The sequence below is a fragment of the Choristoneura fumiferana genome, chromosome 16 (assembly GCF_025370935.1).
Source record: "Choristoneura fumiferana chromosome 16, NRCan_CFum_1, whole genome shotgun sequence".
In the NCBI taxonomy this organism is placed as follows: domain Eukaryota; kingdom Metazoa; phylum Arthropoda; class Insecta; order Lepidoptera; family Tortricidae; genus Choristoneura; species Choristoneura fumiferana.
This window is the reverse complement of record NC_133487.1, coordinates 11,674,989-11,695,662: the sequence shown is the minus strand read 5'-3', so window position 1 is coordinate 11,695,662 and position 20,674 is coordinate 11,674,989. Positions and strand designations below refer to the sequence as shown.

The 20,674-nt window shown below is 36.7% G+C and overlaps 1 protein-coding gene across 2 annotated transcripts; it reads left to right on the top strand.

Annotated features, from left to right (window-relative positions):
• The first annotated feature begins 1,626 nt into the window (after window positions 1–1,626).
• LOC141436143 (organic cation transporter-like protein) lies at window positions 1,627–20,533 on the top strand. Of its 2 annotated transcripts, none has more exons than XM_074099019.1 (4): window positions 1,627–1,825; window positions 16,631–16,985; window positions 18,021–18,428; window positions 19,655–20,533. In XM_074099019.1, the coding sequence occupies exons 1-4, from the start codon at window positions 1,795–1,797 to the stop codon at window positions 20,355–20,357; spliced, it is 1,497 nt and encodes a 498-aa protein (XP_073955120.1). In that variant the 5' UTR covers window positions 1,627–1,794; the 3' UTR covers window positions 20,358–20,533. The 2 variants fall into 2 exon arrangements, with proteins under 2 accessions (XP_073955120.1, XP_073955121.1); XM_074099020.1 differs by lacking the exon at window positions 1,627–1,825 and adding an exon at window positions 1,850–1,943.
• Window positions 20,534–20,674: the final 141 nt, after the last annotated feature.

Genomic DNA, 20,674 nt, shown 5'->3' with positions numbered 1-20,674 from the left:
TCGGAACCTTGCCTGAGGGGACTCCCTTAAATCTCCCTTAAATAAATTTATTTTTCACCTCAGCAGGTCAAACAGGCGTTTTGCTATGAGAAATAAGTGAGCAAAATCCGTGAGACAAAGTAACTTTTTTTTTTAAAAGCTGAAGATAGTGTTGGGTCCACTCACGGAATTCCAAATATTTGAACTTCACTTTGATCTGTCACTTTCACTTCAACTCGAAAAGAGCGAGAGATAGGATCAAATTGTTGATTACAATTTTAAATTTAAGTTATGGTATTAAAAATAGTACCTACATCGATACCTAATAAATTACATGACAACGAAATATTTCCAAAATGTAAATTTTCCCGCTCTTTTAATAAAGTATGCAACCTCGTTGCACGAAAGCAGCTTCTCTTGTTTTTTTTTTTTATGAAAGAATTCCGTATACTGCCTCTACAGTTGGAATAAATATTTGTCAAATTGAATGAATTTGTAACAAATCTATTTATGTTAATGTAACGGAAATCTTAAAAAAAAATGTATTGTACCTACTTACTGGACACTCTACCTCTCTATTTACCGCTTTTCAACAATGTTTTCAAAGATGTAATGGCGACTGTTCGTATAATTTTTGAGTAAGGGTTTTAAATATGATTATTATATTTGTTTCTTAATAATCGGATTATATTTAAAAATTGTGTTTGTTTTGTAAACAGGTAGGTAGGTTTATGTGGTTTTATTCTTATGTTACATTTAAACTATGTTCTTGCTGCTGAGGTGAAAAATTGTATGTGTCACACGAGACCAAAGTTTTTTTGCATCTCGTATGTTTGAATCCCTTGCTGCTCTCAGGATTCTAACCTAGAATCACTCGCTGATGATCGTGATTCAATTATAGAATCCTTCGCTTACTCGGGATTCAAAATGAACACTCGCAACAAAAAAAACATTGTTCTCTTGTTGCTCAAATAACTATTAGTTTTTTTTTCGTAACTACTTTAAGTTGTATGTAAATAGATATAATTTAGATTGTTAGATCCTTAAATAATCCTAACTTCTGGGACGACAGGTTCGTACGCGAGTATCTATAATAATAATAATAACTTTTAAAAACTTTCGTTTAAACATACATAATAATATAAGTTACACCCTAACCTACTCATAGATACTTGTTCTTAGTCAATTCTAACAATATAATTAGCTATTAAATTATGAATGCTAATGTAGCCTTGTTTCGAACTTCCTCGTCGTGCTTAGGCATCCGTTGTTTCAATTAATACCTATTCAAAATTTAATAAGGCATCCGGCTCGGAGGACCAATAAGTCTCATAAGTACCCTTTATTTTATAATTTTGCGTAAACTCCTCGAGGTATAATGAGATTTAAAAAAAACAGTTAATAGGTTTTAAAAAAATATTTTATTCCCAAAAATATTAAATACATTGTTAGGTATTTAAAATTAGTCTTATAGCCTTGGCGAGGCAGTTTCTTCAAAACTGGAAATTGCAGCGATTGGCTTTTATAAAATTTCGGCCCTTTTCTGAAGTGCCTGTTACCTAATAAGTAAGATAGAACCTTAATCTCATGATCATGATAAGCTGTCGATAAGTTAACTTTAAGTTCGGCTTCGATTGGTGCGGTGTGAAAGCATTGTGGTGTGCACGCAAAGTGAACGACACAAAGAGCGCGCTCGGTCCAGCAATTGATCGCTAGTAGCTCGGAAAACTCAGCCAGGCAACACGTCTCCATGGCACGATAAACGCGGGAAATAAAGTGTTTATTACGACTTATTAACTTGACAAACTTTTATAAATGGATAAACAGGATCCCAATAGTGAACTCGGTACGTATTGTGGCGGAGAAAGTTATACCTACGCGGCAAGTGGTCGGCTGTTGACCCCAATGTCGCAAATTGCAACTTTATAGGAACCTTGGAAAGTTTGCAATGGCACTAAGTGAAGGTTACTTTGTTGTTTTCTTATTAATATTTAACTTGACTATCTTATTGATTGGATTTTTATTAGTTAGGTTTTAATACTAACAGACTTAAAATAAATAAAAGTAGGTAAATACCGTTTAGTTCATACAGTTTCAGTTTAGTAGGTAATTTGTTTATTTTATTTGTTTCAATCATGTATAGGTACTTTATTGAGCACAGTAAAAATCCAATCGTGTAGTTCTGTAACTCTTACCTATACCATACCAAGTTTAAAATACACTAGAGCAAAATCATTTTAACATAAATAAGTAATTTGTAATTTCTAAAGTTCCGTAGTGAAAATGGCAAAAATGGAACCCTTATTGATTCATTTATCAACGAAAAAATACTGCATTACAGTTAAAACACCAATATGCGCTGTAAAAAAATAATAGGTAAACAAAAATACATTATAAAATACACAAAAATGATGTACAAAAAAACGAAATACGGATTTTTGAAAGTAGTCTTCGTCGCTACCCTGAAACGACGGAACATCACACCCTCCGAACCTCAGGAACATCTGATGGTGCTTGGCAGGCACTTGCATACTAAATGAGCTGAAATTGTTAGCCCTTTGAGACTTTGACTCCAGCGGCAGGATGGATAGCTCAAACACCTCCGGCGTCGTCTTCTTATAGTTTTGAAATACGTGTCTATTAGTTTGTAGCTTCGATTTGAGACTATTTGTACTAGAAAACAGCATTTGGCATCGTTAACGCGCGTACTCTTAACATCACGCCGACAAAGTGGTATAATACTATGTTCTACAAGTAACAGGTCCTGGTCGCAAAAACGTAATGTTGAATATTTGCCGTAATACTTAATACGGTACCTTAGGTACACTATGCGTGGTCCGACACGCACTTACCCCGTTTTTTACGCACACTTATCTGTTACCTATTACCTATCCGTAAACTTTCTTTAGACAAAAAAAAAATTGATTGTTGCCTGTCTTTTAATGTGACGAATGTGTTCATTGTTTTTTAATTGTTCTGCGGAATGCAGAGGATACATACTCGTATTTGCAATCACGTGGCCACAAACTTAATTAAAAACAAAACCGAGGTACCTGTAGGTACAGTCACCAGCATTAATATCTGCCATAGCGGAGCGTGCAAAAATATCAGACACGTCCTTCCGGCCCTAGAAATAGAGTCGTATCAAATATTTATGCACGCGTGTTGTGTCAGATATTGGTGTTGGTGACTGTTCCAGGGTTATTAGTTATACGGAGCACCTTGCTCCACTGATCTATATTTAATCCGTTTATAATTCACGTTGACATTATAAATAATGCCCTTATTAATCACTTGGTCCAAAACATAATACTTTAATCAGTTTGTTCGAGTGTACCTTCAAGTTATCTTAAAAATAATCCGGAATATGTCAGGAAGTGAACTCCTATGTAAATGTTTTTCAGGATTTTTCAATATCGAAGAGGATTATACAAGGAAATGAAACAAAAATACAGTTAGGTGATACAAACAAAACCAAACTCCCAAAACCTCCCCCTGTCTACGCCCAAGTGAAACCCCCGCTTAGGTGTTCAGTCAAGCTAAGTCAACTACCTACCTACTTAAGTATCTGTTGAAATATTTCGGATACATTATTATTCGTACTCGTACACATTTTGTATTGCGATTGTCTTATGTTTTTTTACGTCAAACTATGTATCAAAACATGGCGCCGATAAAACCCATAAAAGTAGATATTTACATTAAATAAATTGTGTCATAAGGTCGGTTTCAACGGCACCAAAACACATTAAAAACGTTTACCAACTTACTTTTCCTGCCGTATCTGTCCGTTGAGACATCAGGTTGAGATAGTTAAGGAAGAAAGAGCAAATTATGTAAAGTAGCACGGTAAACAGTCATCGGGAATTTATATGTTATTATAATTTAATTAATTGCTCGATAAAGATCGTTGTTGCGTCTGTACTGGTTGAGGCTGGTGACCTTTACGCGGCCTTAACGAACCGAGACATCTCGGGTGATTGATAAAAAAATAATTCGCCTTATAATTGAAGATCAATTAAAGTGTTTTATAACACTTTAATATCGTTATTAAGCAATCAAATTAAGATTAAGATAGGAGAAATTCGTGTCTGTATCGTTGTCCAGCGGTGGTATAGCGGTATAGCACACGGCACGGAATGCCGAGGACCTGGGTTCAATTCCCAGAGCTGGATTTATTTTTCTGGTTTTTAAGTGCATCTATATTTCAGTTTGTAATTTTCGATATAGGTTTTACGGGATGACCGTAAAAGTAACAAAAAAAAATTTGGAATTGAAATAAAAAATACTTACAAAAAGATTCCAAAAAACCAATCTTAGAAATAGTTTAATTTAGAAATTATAATAAAATGATAAAAAAAAACTAGTTTCTGATTGCCAAATGTGAACTTTCTAGGTGATCTGGAATTGGATAAGAGTTTTGAGCTATTGGTGAGTCAGCGATAAAAATGTCGATTTTTGGATGATAATATCTAAATAACCGTAGGACAACTACTTTTTTGGGGCACTTGCGGTCGAAGCCTTTGGGCCTTGGTCGTCCGACACAAAAAAGTTTATGAAAGAAGTGTCGGACAAACTAATCGGCGTCTCTGGCGACCAAAGAGTAGGTTTTTTCTTCCCCCAAAGACTGAGCCTCGCAGTGCAACAAGGCAACGCCGCTAACGTCTTAGGTACAATGCCCCGCGCTGCGCTGCCTTTGGAAGAGGAAGCCCGTTTTAGTTAATTTGTTTTTATTTTTATGTAAAAATTCATTGTTTAAATAAATGTTATCAATGAGAAAGTAGGTAGGTATATTTCGAAATAACCGTTCGAGGTGTGTTTATGAAAGTAAGCGCACATATGTATCTCACAAGTCTCAATAAATGAGCCAAATTTGACATGTTTATGTGAAAAAGTTTTTGAGTTATGAGGGGGTCAAAAGTGGCTCCAAATTGTTCGGGTAAAATTACACACGGTGCTGCTCGCCAGTTCTGTTAGCTTGAACTTGGCTTGACACGCTACCGCGTCTCTAGATCTCTTCTTTATCAGTAAACGAGACAATAAGTAATGGCACTTTCAAATCGCTATCCACTGCCTAACTAATAATATGTACCTACCTAATACATCAAAATAATGTAAGTATAAAAATCTAGTTTTTAACCCTCGACACAAAAAGAGGGATGTTATAAGTTTGACGCCAATGTCTGACTCTGTCTGTCTATCTGTGGCATCGTAGCTCTCAAACCGATGGACGGATTTCTATGCGTTGCGGTTTTTTTTTAAAGCAAATTTTCTTGCAGTGGTTCTTAGCTGTTTGATAAAAATCGGTTCAGCCGTTTTTCAGATATTGCAAGGCACCTTGAACTGACAATGGTGGAGGTTTCAACTTTTCTAAGTTGCTTAGGTTTAATTTTTGCATTTTTAATATTAGTAGGATGCCAAAATCTTACATTTTTTAATACCTACCTATATGTTTTCGGGAATATATTTTCTGTCACTTAAATTTAGATTTTTCGCTAAACTGCGATACCCTAGTTATTATATCTATCCCTAAGAAATATATTGGTCATCAAATTAATCAAATCTGTCTCTAAGTATGAGTCATCAGATTAATGTAGGTAAACCTGTATCCTAAATTAAAGTTTGATCATCAAAATTCGATCACCAAAATAATAGATCTGTCACCTAATAAATAGATCAGCTCCTTAATTCGATGACCTATTCCACTAAGGCAGGTCTGGTTAGGTACGACGACGAGCGAAGCGAGGAGTGTTAGCTGGAACTGCGACCCTCAGTGCGCGAGCCGAGCGAGCGAAGCGAGCGTGCCGCGGCAGCGGCCGGCGAAGTGCCAGAACCGAATTTTTTTTGCTAATACTTGTATGATTCATATAAATGTTTGTAGTAGATACTTGAGTCTTGGATATTTGTATGTATTTAAGTATTATATGTATGTATGTCTACCCGTTGTTTAGCACCCATAGAACAAAATTTGCTTAGTTTGGTCACGTTTGGGTCTGGGTCGATTGGTGTAATTTGTGAGAAGATATTATTATTATTATTTACCAGTGATTATAATTAATTTTTAGGAAGCCATTTCTATATTGTTTGGTGATTCAGTTTTGGTGCCACATCTATTATTTTGGAACCCAATATTATTATTTGATGATCAATATTAGCTACTTATTTCCGATTAATTTTTAAATAATATTTAGGTAACCGTTTTAATATTATTTGGTCATTCAATTTAGGTGACATATCACTATTTTAGGAACAAATATTATCTATTAGGTCGCCGAAAACGCATTTATTAGGTGATCAATAAAACCATACCCTATGTTTTCTGCCTTTTTGAGATGGATAAATTGGGTACATCAATAATGAAGGGTTTTTCTGACAGGCGAAATTTCGCTAGATGGCGTTAGTATCGTGAGCTCCGTTTGACGTTTCAGTCTTGCTTGCGATTGGCTCATTTAGTTGTTTAACCAATCACGAACATGACGGAATTGTCAAACGGATTTCACGATACTAACGCCATCTAGCGACATGACACCTGTCGGAAAAACTTCATTATAACGAAACGTTTTATATGTAAGTACATTTTGAAGCAAAGAAAAAACCTAAACAACAATCTTATCTATGTACTTACCTACGTCTTTACTTAATAACGTGGATTATGGCAGTAAATAAGTAAGCAAATAGGTTTTGCTTTTAGCTGTCGACTGCTGACGAGTAGCTAGGTATGCTGTTATTTAAAGCGGTACAGCGTAGGCATATACTTGTATTTCAAGTGGTAGATTGTCAGTTTTGTCGCAGCTCGGCATTAGTCTCGTGACTGTATATAAATTGCTCGCCAATATGACTTAAGAAATAAGAAACGTTTATTGTCATTGTATTATCATTGTGTAAAGAGGATGTGGGTTTATTTACTACTGCCGTATAAAGATCATAAACCATTTATTTATATATGTTGTATGTTCCGGGTAATATTTGAGCAGAAAACAACAATTAAAGAGCAGAAACACGCAGAACGCGGATATAAACAGATTCGCATTACCAACCTATCCGACAAAATACGATGGAAGCACATTATTCACTACTTATATATCACCCCATATCGTTTAACTAGTTTGCGTCCAAAATTGTCACCCGTGGTCAGAATTATCTAACGTACCAACGTTCGTGATCGCATTCACCTCTCTTTCTTTCATCATCCTATATCGTGTGACAGAAAGAAGTGATCAAACAGATTGAGATTCCGAGTGCGTCAGACAATAATGCCTCTGATTGTAATGGACAAAACTTGAACTGCTGTATTCTCTAAATAAATCTCTGTTTGCGGATTAAACGCTTCAGTCGACACGATCAGAAGCCGCATTGTATAACGCGCGATGGGAGCAAGAGATGCGCCATCTCATTTTACTCTTATCCTAAACCCTGTGACAGAAAGAAGTGGAGAAAACGATTGTAATTCGGAGGGCGTTAGACAAGCATAAGGCATCGACATCATCTTAATGAAAATAGTGATAGGTAAATGGTGATAACGGGTGACACTATTTCCCGGACGTACAATACCGACATGATATTTTGTGACACGCCCATAGAAACTATTGTCAGTTTGACACCAGTTTGTATGGGCGGCACGAAATATCGGGTCTGTATTTCCATGTCGGTATTGTCCGTGCCGGTAAATAGTCTCACCCGTGCTAACATTACCGCTAGTAGATGAAAACCTTCAATTTGAAATACTGTTCATGCTCTAAACAATAAGCATTCAGGATTCGTTTTTAGCCACCGGTTTAGTTTTGTTCTTTTTCAAGAACTCACTTGCCCAAGCAGCGAAGATTTCTTTTGGCAGTGTGCTGAATGACATTCGTTATGCCATATTATTGTTTGAACAACTGCGTTCATTGCGAATTTGAGTATACGTAAGACTAAAATAAATAGTCCATTGAAAGATGGGCTCACATGGACGTTCCGCACCATCGAATTTTTCATTAGGTACATAAGATGGAGTAAGAATTATTTCTTACATCCATCTTAATCTTATGCTGATCTTATAGAAACTATTTAATTTAACTGTACCGAGCCGGGTACGAAGCGGAATGGTATGGTAACGTGGTTCTTAGCTTGTAGTTTAGGTCTTATTTTGTACTTTGTGTTATATAGGTTTAAGTTGTTTTTTTTCGAAAATGCAAACTGAGACATGGATGCACAGAAAAACCAGAAAAAGAGACCAGCGCTGGGAATCGAACCCAGGTCCTCAGCAATCCGTGCTGCGTGCTATAACCCCTACACCACCGCTGGACAGGAATCTAGACACGAATTTTTCCTATGCATACATATCTCAGGTTGCTTATTTCTACTACGCTACTTATGCAGCAGCACTAGCGACAACTATGTTCCGCTCTCATCGAGAGACGTCACATTCTTTCGGAACCAACCGCTCACCCAGACAAGAGATGTCGCTACTAAGCAATCAAATTATGATTGTTTTTTTTTTCGATATGGTTTCACGGGATACCCGTAAAAGTAACAAATTTGGAGTTGAAATAAAAAATACAAAAAGACTCCAAAAAACCAATCATTATTTGTTTTTTTTTTTATTTTATTTTATTTTTATTTTATTTGACATTGTTCGGTTTCCTTGACTTTTTGTGTTCATTTGTAGTTTGATTTGTTATTTTATTTAATTTGTCATTTTTGTTTTATTTTAGGATATTTAGGATTTATCTTTTGTTTCAATTAGGTAATGTGTATAGAATTGTAATTTTTTTAATTAATGAGTGCATATTTATTTACTTACTTTTATTATAATTTAATGAGATAAATCCGGATAATTCACGTTTTAAATCGAGTTTAGCCCGAAATGTTTCGTCCCAATTCGTAGCCCTTCCCATAATAGCAACGCGCAAAACGCGCACTGCACACCACCGTTCTGCTGCAGCTAAACTCGATTTAAGACGTGAGTTATCCGGGTTTATTCTTTAAATATCAGTGAGTCTCACAGTAGTTTCATGTTCTGAATTTTATGTTTCTATAAATATCCAGCGTTAACAGAGATCCTGAGTAAAATGTACGCAGTATGAGGTAATTTTAGATTGGTTATACTGACGTAGATTAGTACATTCATAATAGTAGATCGTACAACAAGACCGGGGGTGTAAGAGACCGGTTGGAAGACCTCAGATGCACAAATTAAAGGGATGACATCGGGGGAGTTGCGGGCAGTAACTAGATGCAGACGGCTCAGAATAGAGCGACGTGGAGAAACCCGAAGGAGGCTTACACCAAATTGGTTGAGAGAGGCTTGAGATGATGATGATGAGATGTACAACAAGAGCATAAAACGAGCCATTTTACCTAAGACGTTCATATAGCCACCCGAGAAGGTACGGCGAGGGTGGATAGACACTTCGAGGGGAAAGTGGGTTTAATGCTCGAGTTTTATACTATATCCGTATATCGAAATGGTTTTTATGGTTTATGGTTTTATGGTTTTCATTCACGGAATACCCGTAACAGTAACAAATTTGGAGTTGAAATAAAAAATACAAAAGACTCCAAAAAACCAATCATAAGTTTGATTGCTTAGTAGCGACATAATTTATTGAATCAGGCGTTACTTTGCGGAGGTCCATATCAATGAACTAAAATAATTTCCTTGCTCACCCGCGACCTTACGATAGCTAAGCTTATGCAAAATATGCGTGTTCATGCAGTTCCTCCACCTCCACACTGTAAGAACACACACAAATCACACAAACCCATCTATCACCACCACCACACTACACTGACGCGTTTCGAACTCAAACAGAGCTCATCTTCAGAGTGACACAACCGTACACCATGCTACCAGTTGTTAGACTAACGAACCACAACCACCGTTTTAACTTGTCACTGTAACTCCCCAAGTACCCACATACGTTTTATGAAACAAAACAAAACTACCCACAAATTATTAATAAAATTTTTAACCGTCCTTCAAAACTATCTTGATTTTTTATTTATTTACTGTCAAAGCATGTTTTATTAACTACCATTGCTGAAATTAGATCCAAGCCGTAGCAAGGGAGATGAAACTAAATTTACCTGCTCATTAATAATAGACCCATAGTGTTGTATCTAATTATCTCCATGCATTCTAAAACATCGAGACGAAACCCCTTGCCACAATAATGTAACACTTCATACGAATCGGAGTCCGATAAAGAATGATTTAGTTCCAACAAATGTTTGGCAAAATTCGACTTATCAGGATGCTCATTCCTATAAAAATCTTCTAATTTTCTTCTAATTTTTCTTTTAATTTTTCTTTTTCTTTTAATTTTTTTTTTAATTTTTTTTTTTTTTAATTTTTTTAATTTTTTTTTTTTTTAATTCTTCGAATTTTGCCAAACATTTGTTGGAACTAAATCATTCTTTATCGGACTCCGATTCGTATGAAGTGTTACATTATTGTGGCAAGGGGTTTCGTCTCGATGTTTTAGAATGCATGGAGATAATTAGATACAACACTATGGGGTCTATTATTAATGAGCAGGTAAATTTAGTTTCATCTCCCTTGCTACGGCTTGGATCTAATTTCAGCAATGGTAGTTAATAAAACATGCTTTGACAGTAAATAAATAAAAAATCAAGATAGTTTTGAAGGACGGTTAAAAATTTTTATTAATAATTTGTGGGTAGTTTTGTTTTGTTTCATAAAACGTATGTGGGTACTTGGGGAGTTACAGTGACAAGTTAAAACGGTGGTTGTGGTTCGTTAGTCTAACAACTGGTAGCATGGTGTACGGTTGTGTCACTCTGAAGATGAGCTCTGTTTGAGTTCGAAACGCGTCAGTGTAGTGTGGTGGTGGTGATAGATGGGTTTGTGTGATTTGTGTGTGTTCTTACAGTGTGGAGGTGGAGGAACTGCATGAACACGCATATTTTGCATAAGCTTAGCTATCGTAAGGTCGCGGGTGAGCAAGGAAATTATTTTAGTTCATTAGTAGCGACATCTCTTGTCTGGGTGAGCGGTTAGTTCCGAAAGAATGTGACGTCTCTCGATGCGAGCGAAACGTAGATGTCGCTAGTGCTGCTGTTTAAGTAGCGTAGTAGATAAAAGCAATCTGAGATTGTGTGCATAGGAGAAATTTGTGTCTAGACTCCTGTCCAGCGGTGGTGGAGGGGTTATAGCACGCAGCACGGATTGCTGAGGACCTGGGTTCGATCCCAGCGCTGGTCTCTTTTTCTGGTTTTTCTGTGCATCCATGTCTCAGTTTGTATTTTTCGATTTTTGTTTTATTCGATGGTTTTCACGAGATATACCTACCCGTAAAAGTAACAAATTTGGAATTGAAATAAAAATACACAAAAAGACTCCAAAAAATCAATCATAATTTTGAAATTCCGGGATTTTAAAAAAATCCTCTGGGAATTCCCAAAATTTAGAGGTGGTTTTCATTGAGGTTGTTTCAAGAACAACTATCCAAAATTTTAATACTAAACCCAGCGGTTGAAATTTCAGGATTTTATCCCTATCCCGTATGAATATCGGGATAAAAATTGCTTAATGTGTAATACCAGACCAGATTTTATTTTATGCACTAGAGCATAAAAAGTTATTTTATGTCGTCTAGATATAGCATAAACACGAACTTTACGAGCATGAGAAGTGAAAAATAGATTTTCGGACTTTTCTTATTGGTTAGTGCTTCAAGATACCTTCATACCAAATTTCCTGTTTCTAGGACAACTTGAAGTACTTATCTTAATAAGTTTTGATAATTTCCATGAAAAGATGTACCCATTTTAATGGCTGCAACTTTTATTGCGTTGAATTAGAAGTTCGATTTTTTGACTACCTTAAGGGGTAGTATACTTGAGTATTGTTATTAATTTCAGGTTGATAACTCCACTCCATGCATTCCTGATAACCTAACCAACAAAAAGTAGGGGAACCCCCGACTTTGTCACTTCAAAGTTTAATATCTCAAAAATGGCTGAACTGATTTTGATGAAACATGTCTAAGAACCATTGCTAGGAAACCTGCTTTCAAATAAAACAAAAACGCATTCAAGTTGGTCGACCCGTTTAAGAGCTACGGTGCCACATACAGACACACACAGACACACATAGCGGTCAAACTTATAACACCCCTCTTTTTGGGGGTTATAAAGGGTATTGACAGACGGACGGTACCTACCTACGGACAGACAATAAAGTATTTAATCCCATAACTTTTTGCCGATTGAACTCTAAAAAAAAGTATTGCATCGAACAGAAAGTAATTTAGATTTAATGAGCAAGCTTATTTAATCAGTGTACTTAGTGTGCAAGTGTAATTGCGGAACAGAGATAAATTGATACGAATCAATATGAGTGGATGTGGATATTAACTAATGGGCTACTCGTGCAAACGAGAAAACCGTTTGGGGCTTAGGCACAGGGCGGCCACGCCGTACAAAATACGCGTTCTTGAATCTACATAGGCACGACGACGTCTGTATACGCGTCAATGTGTGCGTAAGCTGCACAGGGCTGACTATTACAAAACCGTATAGTACTATAAGTGCTACCAATGACATTTAAAGGTACTCATATGTAGGTATGGCTTAGATATGTGCAAATAAATGTAATAGTTAATCTTACCAATAAGATTTCGAGGGTATTCTGGAAAAACGGAGCACTTACCCGGTTCTGCCAGAATATCCTCGATTTATTTAAACCTACTTAAAATGTGTCTGTCTGCGTATTTTAAGCATTATTATTTTCAATTACATACGACTACAAACTTAAAAGAATCATTCGGTAGGTAGTTATTTCATGTATTAATCGCGTTAATTTCAGAAATAACTAGGTATTTATTTAGAAAAAGGAAGTAGGTAGGGTGCCGTAATGCCGTTACGATCTCGCAAAATGATTGCTCCCGAACTTAATGCCGTGCGGCCGACATATATCGTGTTGCGCACCCGACTTAAAGAGTATTTTAATGTATAGGAATACCCGACTGCTTTCCTGCGGTTTTCCTACAATCTGCGCTTGAGGGGTGGGGTAACTCTAACTGGTGCGGGGCGGAGCGTGGCCATTCTGTACGTTAGTACTATTATATATTCTGTGGCTTAGGTTTTGTTATTCGACTGCCACCATAATTTCTCCGTAGGTATATGATAATGGTAGTTACCTATGCTATCTATCAGCTATCAGTAGACTTCGTTAGGCGTGTTCTCGTTTCAATCATCTGTAAAGATAAAGATTGACGACCGGTTAGCAAAGCGGTCAGAGAACCTGAATATGAAGCTTGAAGTTCCGGGTTCGATCCCCGGTCGGGGCAGATCTGTATGAATTAATATTAATACAAATTCTCGAGTCTTGGACGTTCAATATGTATTTATCTATATACGAGTAATTGTGTATAGCCTACCCCTCTAATATAGTCATAGTATTTACAAGCTATGCTTTGTTTGGGATAAGGTCAATTGGTGTCAATTGTCCCAAGAATTTATTACTATCTATTTATTAGGTATTAATGATCATCAAGAGCTACACTATATACCGTTAAATCTGGCAGTCGAATCGGACCTCTATGGTTTTACTAAATTACTATGTGAATTTCCAAAAATGACATCACTGCCTTTATTAGCGATGACACGTAAGGAACACTTGTGAAAAAGTTTGTGAGTTTAGCGGCTAAGATTTTAGTATTTTGTAAGAAAAGTAATCTATGAGTTTCTATAAAGATACGGATATCTAAATAAAATAATCTTTTCTAAATAACCGTTAACTTTTCGAAAAAACTTGGAGAAGTTAATAGTTTTTTTATTTTATTTTTTCTTTAATATTATTATAATAAAATACCAAATGATATCGTGAAATAATTTACACTAATTGACCTAGTCTCACACTAAGCAAAGCTTACTTAATATAGATACAAGCGCAAACAGAAAAACATACAGATAGATACATACTGAGCATCCAGACTCGACGTTATGTTGTAAGTAAAAAACCGGCCAAAAACGTGTCGGACACGCCCGAAATAGAGTTCTGTAGCCATTACGAAATAATTAAGTAATGTTTTTCTAGGGATTTCGTATTTTGTACGGAATATTCCAAGTTTAGGTATATTTTATACCTTAGGCTGCAATTTACTCTTAAACTACTAATAATTCTCAAGCAAACTTAGCCGTTATAGTTTTCCTTGAAAGTTTGATATACTTACTACCATCCTGAACTTTTAAAAAAATTTCCACCCACCACTTTTAGAGAGGGGGGCGAAGGGCGCTCGATTTTCATGAAATTTGCACTTTAAAGTTGAATATTTTGCAAACAAATCAATGAATCGAAAAATCGTTTTAGCAAACCCCTAATAGTTTTAAGACCTGTTCAACGATACCCCACCCTACAGGGTTGGTAGAGAAAAAAAATCTACTCTAAAAATGTTTTTAATTTTTTTATTGTAAGTACCATTTTGTCGGCGTAGTTTACATATATATCCGTGCAAAATTACAGCTTTCTAGCATTGATAGTCCCTGAGCAAAACCGCAGACGGACAAACAGACAGACAGACAGACATGGCGAAACTATAAGGGTTCATTTTTTGCCATTTTGGCTACGGAACCCTAAAAATTCTAGCGTTTACCCTATAACGGTTAAAAAAAAACAGCTCTTAGACGAACGAACATATAGCGCAGCCTTAGAATTAGAGTTCCATTGGTACCATGTATGTACGAAACCCTAAAAACAGCAAATGTCCGTCATGCTGAGATGATAAACATTTTACGATTTTGTGTTATAGCTTTTATTATGTACATCATGCGGACAATAGGCACCATTACTCGTCCGTATAACCACATAACTACCTATAGTTACATAAACGATCACATAATGACACTCCCTGCCCCCTACTGCAACTGATGTATATTACCTGACCATGACAAAAGTACAAGGGGAATTAATTGATATCTTCAATTTCAAGAGATACAAATATAAAATCATACATAAACGAGATTGCCAGGCATCTGTTGAACGGCAAAGATGAAGGGTCGTTTGCAGAAAATATGCACCCTTCAAAAGGGCTCAAGCCAAATCAAGGGAAATTATTTCTATTACTTATTACAAATATCTGATCCTCGACCCCAGCATTGAATATTTCCGCGGAGGTATCTGACGACAAATTATGAAGTTAATGAACTAAAAACAGGTTACTTTGCACACCCGCGACCTTATGATAGCTCGTCTATGCAACAAATGTGTGTTTATGCAGCTTCACTTTCACACTGTGTAACACACCATCACACAAACCCAACTGTCACCACCACTACACTGAAACGTGCGAAACACGTTTCGAACTCAACCCGAGTTCATCCTCAGAGCCACTGAAGGAGGGTTATGTATTTCATTGATATGAACCTTTGCAAAGCAGGCCTGATTCAATAAATAAATATGAAGTCAAAACCATCCCTTGTAAAAGTGCATGTATGACTGAAGATAGTATTTACCTACGTACGAGAGAAACTTTTTTGCTTTTATCCCGACGATATATTATACTTATATAGTAACTATACGTTTAAAGTAACAATAATAATTATCATCATCATATCAGGCGGAAAACGTCGACTGGTGGACATAGTGGCTTCCCTCAAGGATCTCCGCTACGATCGGTCTAGTGACCTCTAAAGTAAACAATCATATTTCTCGGTCCTCATATTTTGAATCTATGTGTGCAAGGTGTGTTCCACATATTTAGACTTCTTATACTATGTATACGATAACGATAAACCTATACCGTCATTGTTGTGGACTGTATCTATATACTATGTATTATGATCTTCTCGTCTTATAAGATATGTAGTTGTTCAATGTACTCACAGCGTTTACATAGATCTATGTAATGGGAAGTGTTATCTCTCTGTTACGTAAAAAAATGCAAACAGGTACTTAAGTATTTCTATCCACTTAAAATAAACATGTATATATATGTATATCTTCATACTCGTAGCATGGCTGTGTGACGGTAGTTCATATCGTATGTTGTCATTGTAATCTAATGCTTCTCAAATAAAAGAGTTTATTGCTTAGGGACGATATAAGAACCTAGGCTGTTGCTACGTACAAATACGATACGACAGTAGATTGTGTTGGCCCCAACGCACATGATTTAAGACTACCTACCTTTTTGTATTGTTTTTTTATTGTAGATTTTTTTGGACTACAAGGTACAATTTGATTAATTCGAGTTAACACTTGACAGATGGGCGTGCCTTCAGTAAATTTTTAACTTTGACGTCATACAAATAAAGCCATTTTTAGTTTACAGATTATGTAAAAACTATTTTATTTGAATGATCTCAAAGTTGAAAATTAACTGAAGGCACGCCCATTTGTCAAGTGTAGCAAGTAATCGTACTGTAATGACGAGGTTTGAGTCATCAACTTCTTTAATTTTTGACAATTTAAGGGTTCCAAAGCCAAATTTTGGTAGACACCAAGCCAAATTGTACATAATACAAGTAGGTAATAATAGTGAAATCACAGACTTCGATCTATTTACATTTATGGCCTGTGAGCGAAATACCCCTTATGATTATTTCAAACTCATTTTTACGAAGATAGATTAGAGCTGATAAACTATTGCTACTTGACCATCTCTCTATTCTTTCTTAAGAATAAAGTCTGATGTTTTTTTTTCAGGTGACAAGCCGCTACCAAAACCAGTGCAGCAAGATCTAATTCAGCGAATAACTGGTTCCTTTGGCAGATACCAACTGACGTTATGCCTCCTCATATTCTTAACAAAGTTCCCAGTCGCCTTCCATCAAATGGCGATTCTGTTCCTTGCTCCGAAACTCAACTATATCTGTCCAGACACAGGCAACGAGACGTGTCCTTGCCCAAATCCGGAATATGACACATCCATATTTAGCCGGAGCATTATTATGGAATGGGACTTAATATGTGAGAGGAAGTGGCTGACTAGTTTTACACAAACACTGTTTCAATTGGGCACATTACTCGGCAGCGTGTTGTTTGGAATGGCGTCTGACAGGTGACATTGAGCTTGTTAAATATTTCGATTAGGGTCGTTCATCCACCATTACCTCTCATATTTCGTTTTCTAGAATTTTTTTACCGTACAACGGCAAAAACTACTAGATACTGGCAAAATTGTCCTCGAATGGACAGAGCCATATTTTTTTTAAAGAAACAACAACAATTTCGATGTAGGATAATTTCCGCGCTTCCTTATTTTGTTCGTTTCTTAACTTGTCCGTATTGCTATGGTCCAATGTTATGACTTGTCCTCATTCTTATATAATCAACTTCTTAATTTGTCCATATTACCATCGTTCACTGTCTTGACTCTTCCACATTATCATATCGCTCACTACTGTAACCATAGACCCCTACGAAGATGATGATCCATGGCCATGGCAACCACTTTGAGTCCTAATTATTCATTTGGCGCTCAAGAGTTCTAAGATGGCTTACAATATAGACCCTTAACTAATTAATACATTACTGCATCATCCTAGTGGTCTTACCTTGGCCACACTTTTGTGTCCGCTTTCGACCCCTTCATATTCCTAACAGGATTTTATTTTTTAAACGCTTTAAAATAAAACAAATTAAGACACGTCTAAGACATGAGGAATTTGGACCCCAGTCACAGAATAAGTAATAGTACAAGTACCCCAGTGGAGTTATGGACCATACAGGAATGTAGACGAGGTTGCTGCATGTAAACAGGCAGATACAGTTAACGAAGTCCTGCCCGCACTGCGAATATGTATTCACGCGAATTATATTCCGTGCAATACAATACAATTACAACAACACAATACAATTTCTTCGCGATTTTTTTACCGTCAGTGCGGATACTCGGATAAGATTAAATGTGTTAGAGAATTGCGAGAAAAAAACGCGCGTTAAAAATTCGCAGTGAGTACAGGTCCTTACGTATACCTGTTGTGTATCTCTTTCAACTCGTCATGAAAAGCAGTGCAGTATATTTTATATCGTTCTTACATATATAAATTTGAAAATTAATTAATAAATAATAACAGGTAATAATTAATTTCAGATTCGGCCGAAAATCTCCTCTACTCGTAGCAGTCGTCATCCAGGTGACAATGGGAATAGCCGCAGCCTTCGTGCCCGGATTTTGGACATTCACGTTCCTCCGGCTGCTGGTCGGCATGTCAGTTGGCGGCACCATGGTCACCGGCTTCGTCATCGTCATGGAATTTGTCGGCACCCAGTATCGCGACGTCATCTCAGCTCTCTATCAAGTGCCATTCAATTTGGGCCACATACTTCTACCCGTCTTCGGATACTTCTGCAGGGATTACTCCAATTTTCAACTTGCAATTTCAATACCTGCGATAGTACTTCTGAGTTACTTCTTCTTAATCCCCGAAACTCCACGTTGGTTGATAGCGGTGAAAAGAACTGACGAGGCTGTCAAGATATTAGAACGCGTGGCAACGATGTGAGTTATACGATAAGATGTCACTATGACGAAATTGAAATGAGGGTTTTTCGTCAGGCGAAATTTCGCTAGATGGCGTTAGTATCGTGGGGTCCGATCGACGTTTCAGTCTTGCTTGCGATTGGCTCATTTAGATATTTATCTAAATGAAATGAAAGGAAATGAAATTTATTTGTTTGCCTTAAATGTAGTACATTACATGATGTTCAATGTTTTATGAGTCTCATACATTCAAACTTTATAAGTCATGCAAATATTGAGATTTACTATATTAACTATCTATCTATCTATCTTTTTTTTATTTTTTATTTGACTGTATGGCAAACGAGCAAGTGGGTCTCCTGATGGTAAGAGATCACCACCGCCCATAAACATCTGCAACACCGGGGTATTGCAGATGCGTGTTAGAGACCTAAGATGGGATACCTCAAGTGCCAGTTATTTCACCGGCTGTCTTACTCTCCACGCCGAAACACAACAGTGCAAGCACTGCTGCTTCACGGCAGGATAAGCGAGCAAGATGGTGGTAGCAATCCGGGCGGACCTTGCATAAGGTCCTACCACCTGCAATCTATCTCAATATCCATTTATTTAGTGCCATCTATTATAAGGACCTTTTGCAACAAAAATGTCTGTGATAAAAATAAAATAATTATTAAATTATTAATTATTTACATATTATCCAAGAGAGTAATAACATTTCTTGTGAAGCCAACAGAACAATTCAGTTTTCGTCTTATGCACTGTATGAAACTATTCCTTTTTTCATTTTTGTATTTATCTTAGGTAAATCTAATCTGTCAGGATACCTTGGGTTGTATGAAACTATGTTACAAATAATCACAAGCGTGACAGAAATGTCAAACGTGCCTCGCGATACTAGCGCCATCTAGCGATATTTCGCCTGACGAAAAACCCTCATTGTTGAGTGTGTCTAAACATTTTAGCCTATCTATTTGTTCTGCCTAAAAAATACTTATTACCACCTACTCAAGTAGGCATATAGGTAAGTCACAGTTAGACATAGACTATTATTATGTTATGACGTACAAATCACGATAATAAGATGTACAAAGGAGAATTTATCCCTTAAAGAGATCTCTTCCAGTTAACCTTTGAACGATTGACAGGATATCAGAACAAAAGTAGTATTGTCTGTATATGTATTGCTGTTCGTATTTGTAACAGTCTATTGTACGGTCCGATTAATGAGATGTTCTTTTCAGAAACAAGCGTCCGACGGAAACCATAAAAGCCGACATCGAGGCTTATCAAGCTGCTATTGAGAAAAACCAACTCAAGAAAGGAAACATTGTGGATCTCTTCCGCACTCCGAACATTCGAAAGAACATATTAGCGATGGCCTTCAACTGGTTGGCGTGCAGTTACTGCTTCTACGGAGTATCGCAGTACGTGGGTCAGCTGAGTGGAAATGCCTTCGTCAACGTCGCCGCTAGTGCCAGCGTCACGTTACTTGGCACATTCTTATCAATACCACTTATGAAAATGATAGGAAGAAAAACTATACTAGTAATATTCAACTTCATCTGCGCAATTTGTTTGCTCGTTCTGGCAGTGCTGCCAGAAGGCCCGGGCTCCGTCGTATGCGCGAGTATAGGTGTAGTCTGTAGTTTTATTAACTTCGTCGTAGTATATTTGTATTGTACTGAGTTGTTCCCGACTGTGGTTAGAAACGCCGCGCTCGGGTTCTCGTCCATGTTGGCCCGAGTCGGTTCTATGATGGCTCCTTTCGTGATAGAGCTGAGAAGCGTTGCTCTATGGATGCCACCAGTTGGCTTTGCTATCTTACCGTTAATAGCTGGCTTTGTTACATTTCTGCTGCCAGAAACTAAAGGCTGTGAATTAATGACCACGATTGAAGAAGGTGAACAATTCGGAAAAAAGGTGAAGTTAGATTCTAAGAAATAGATAGGCAAATGATGTATACATATTTGATGTTAATAGTGTATTTAAGTAGGTAGGCAATATTTGTGAATATAATGAAATGAAATAAGATATTTCATAAAATAAGAAATAAATTAGTTAGTTAGCAATAAATAAGGAATTCACGGCAAAAATATCATCTACCGTGACATCTTGTTTAATACGGTTGTTCAGTTTGTTATGCCTGATTTCCTTTGTCCCCTTGCTATATTATTATACATTCTGCCATTCCTACTATTATTATAAAAGCGAAGTTTGTGAGTATGTGGCTAAAATGGCTCGATATTTTTGGATTAAATTTG

Coding starts and splice junctions, on each gene's coding strand:
- LOC141436143 (XM_074099019.1), top strand. CDS start 1,795: ATGGATAAACAGGATCCCAATAGTGAACTCG. Junction 1,826..16,630: donor GGATCCCAATAGTGAACTCG/GTACGTATTGTG, acceptor TTTTTTTTTCAG/GTGACAAGCCGCTACCAAAA. Junction 16,986..18,020: donor TTTGGAATGGCGTCTGACAG/GTGACATTGAGC, acceptor AATTAATTTCAG/ATTCGGCCGAAAATCTCCTC.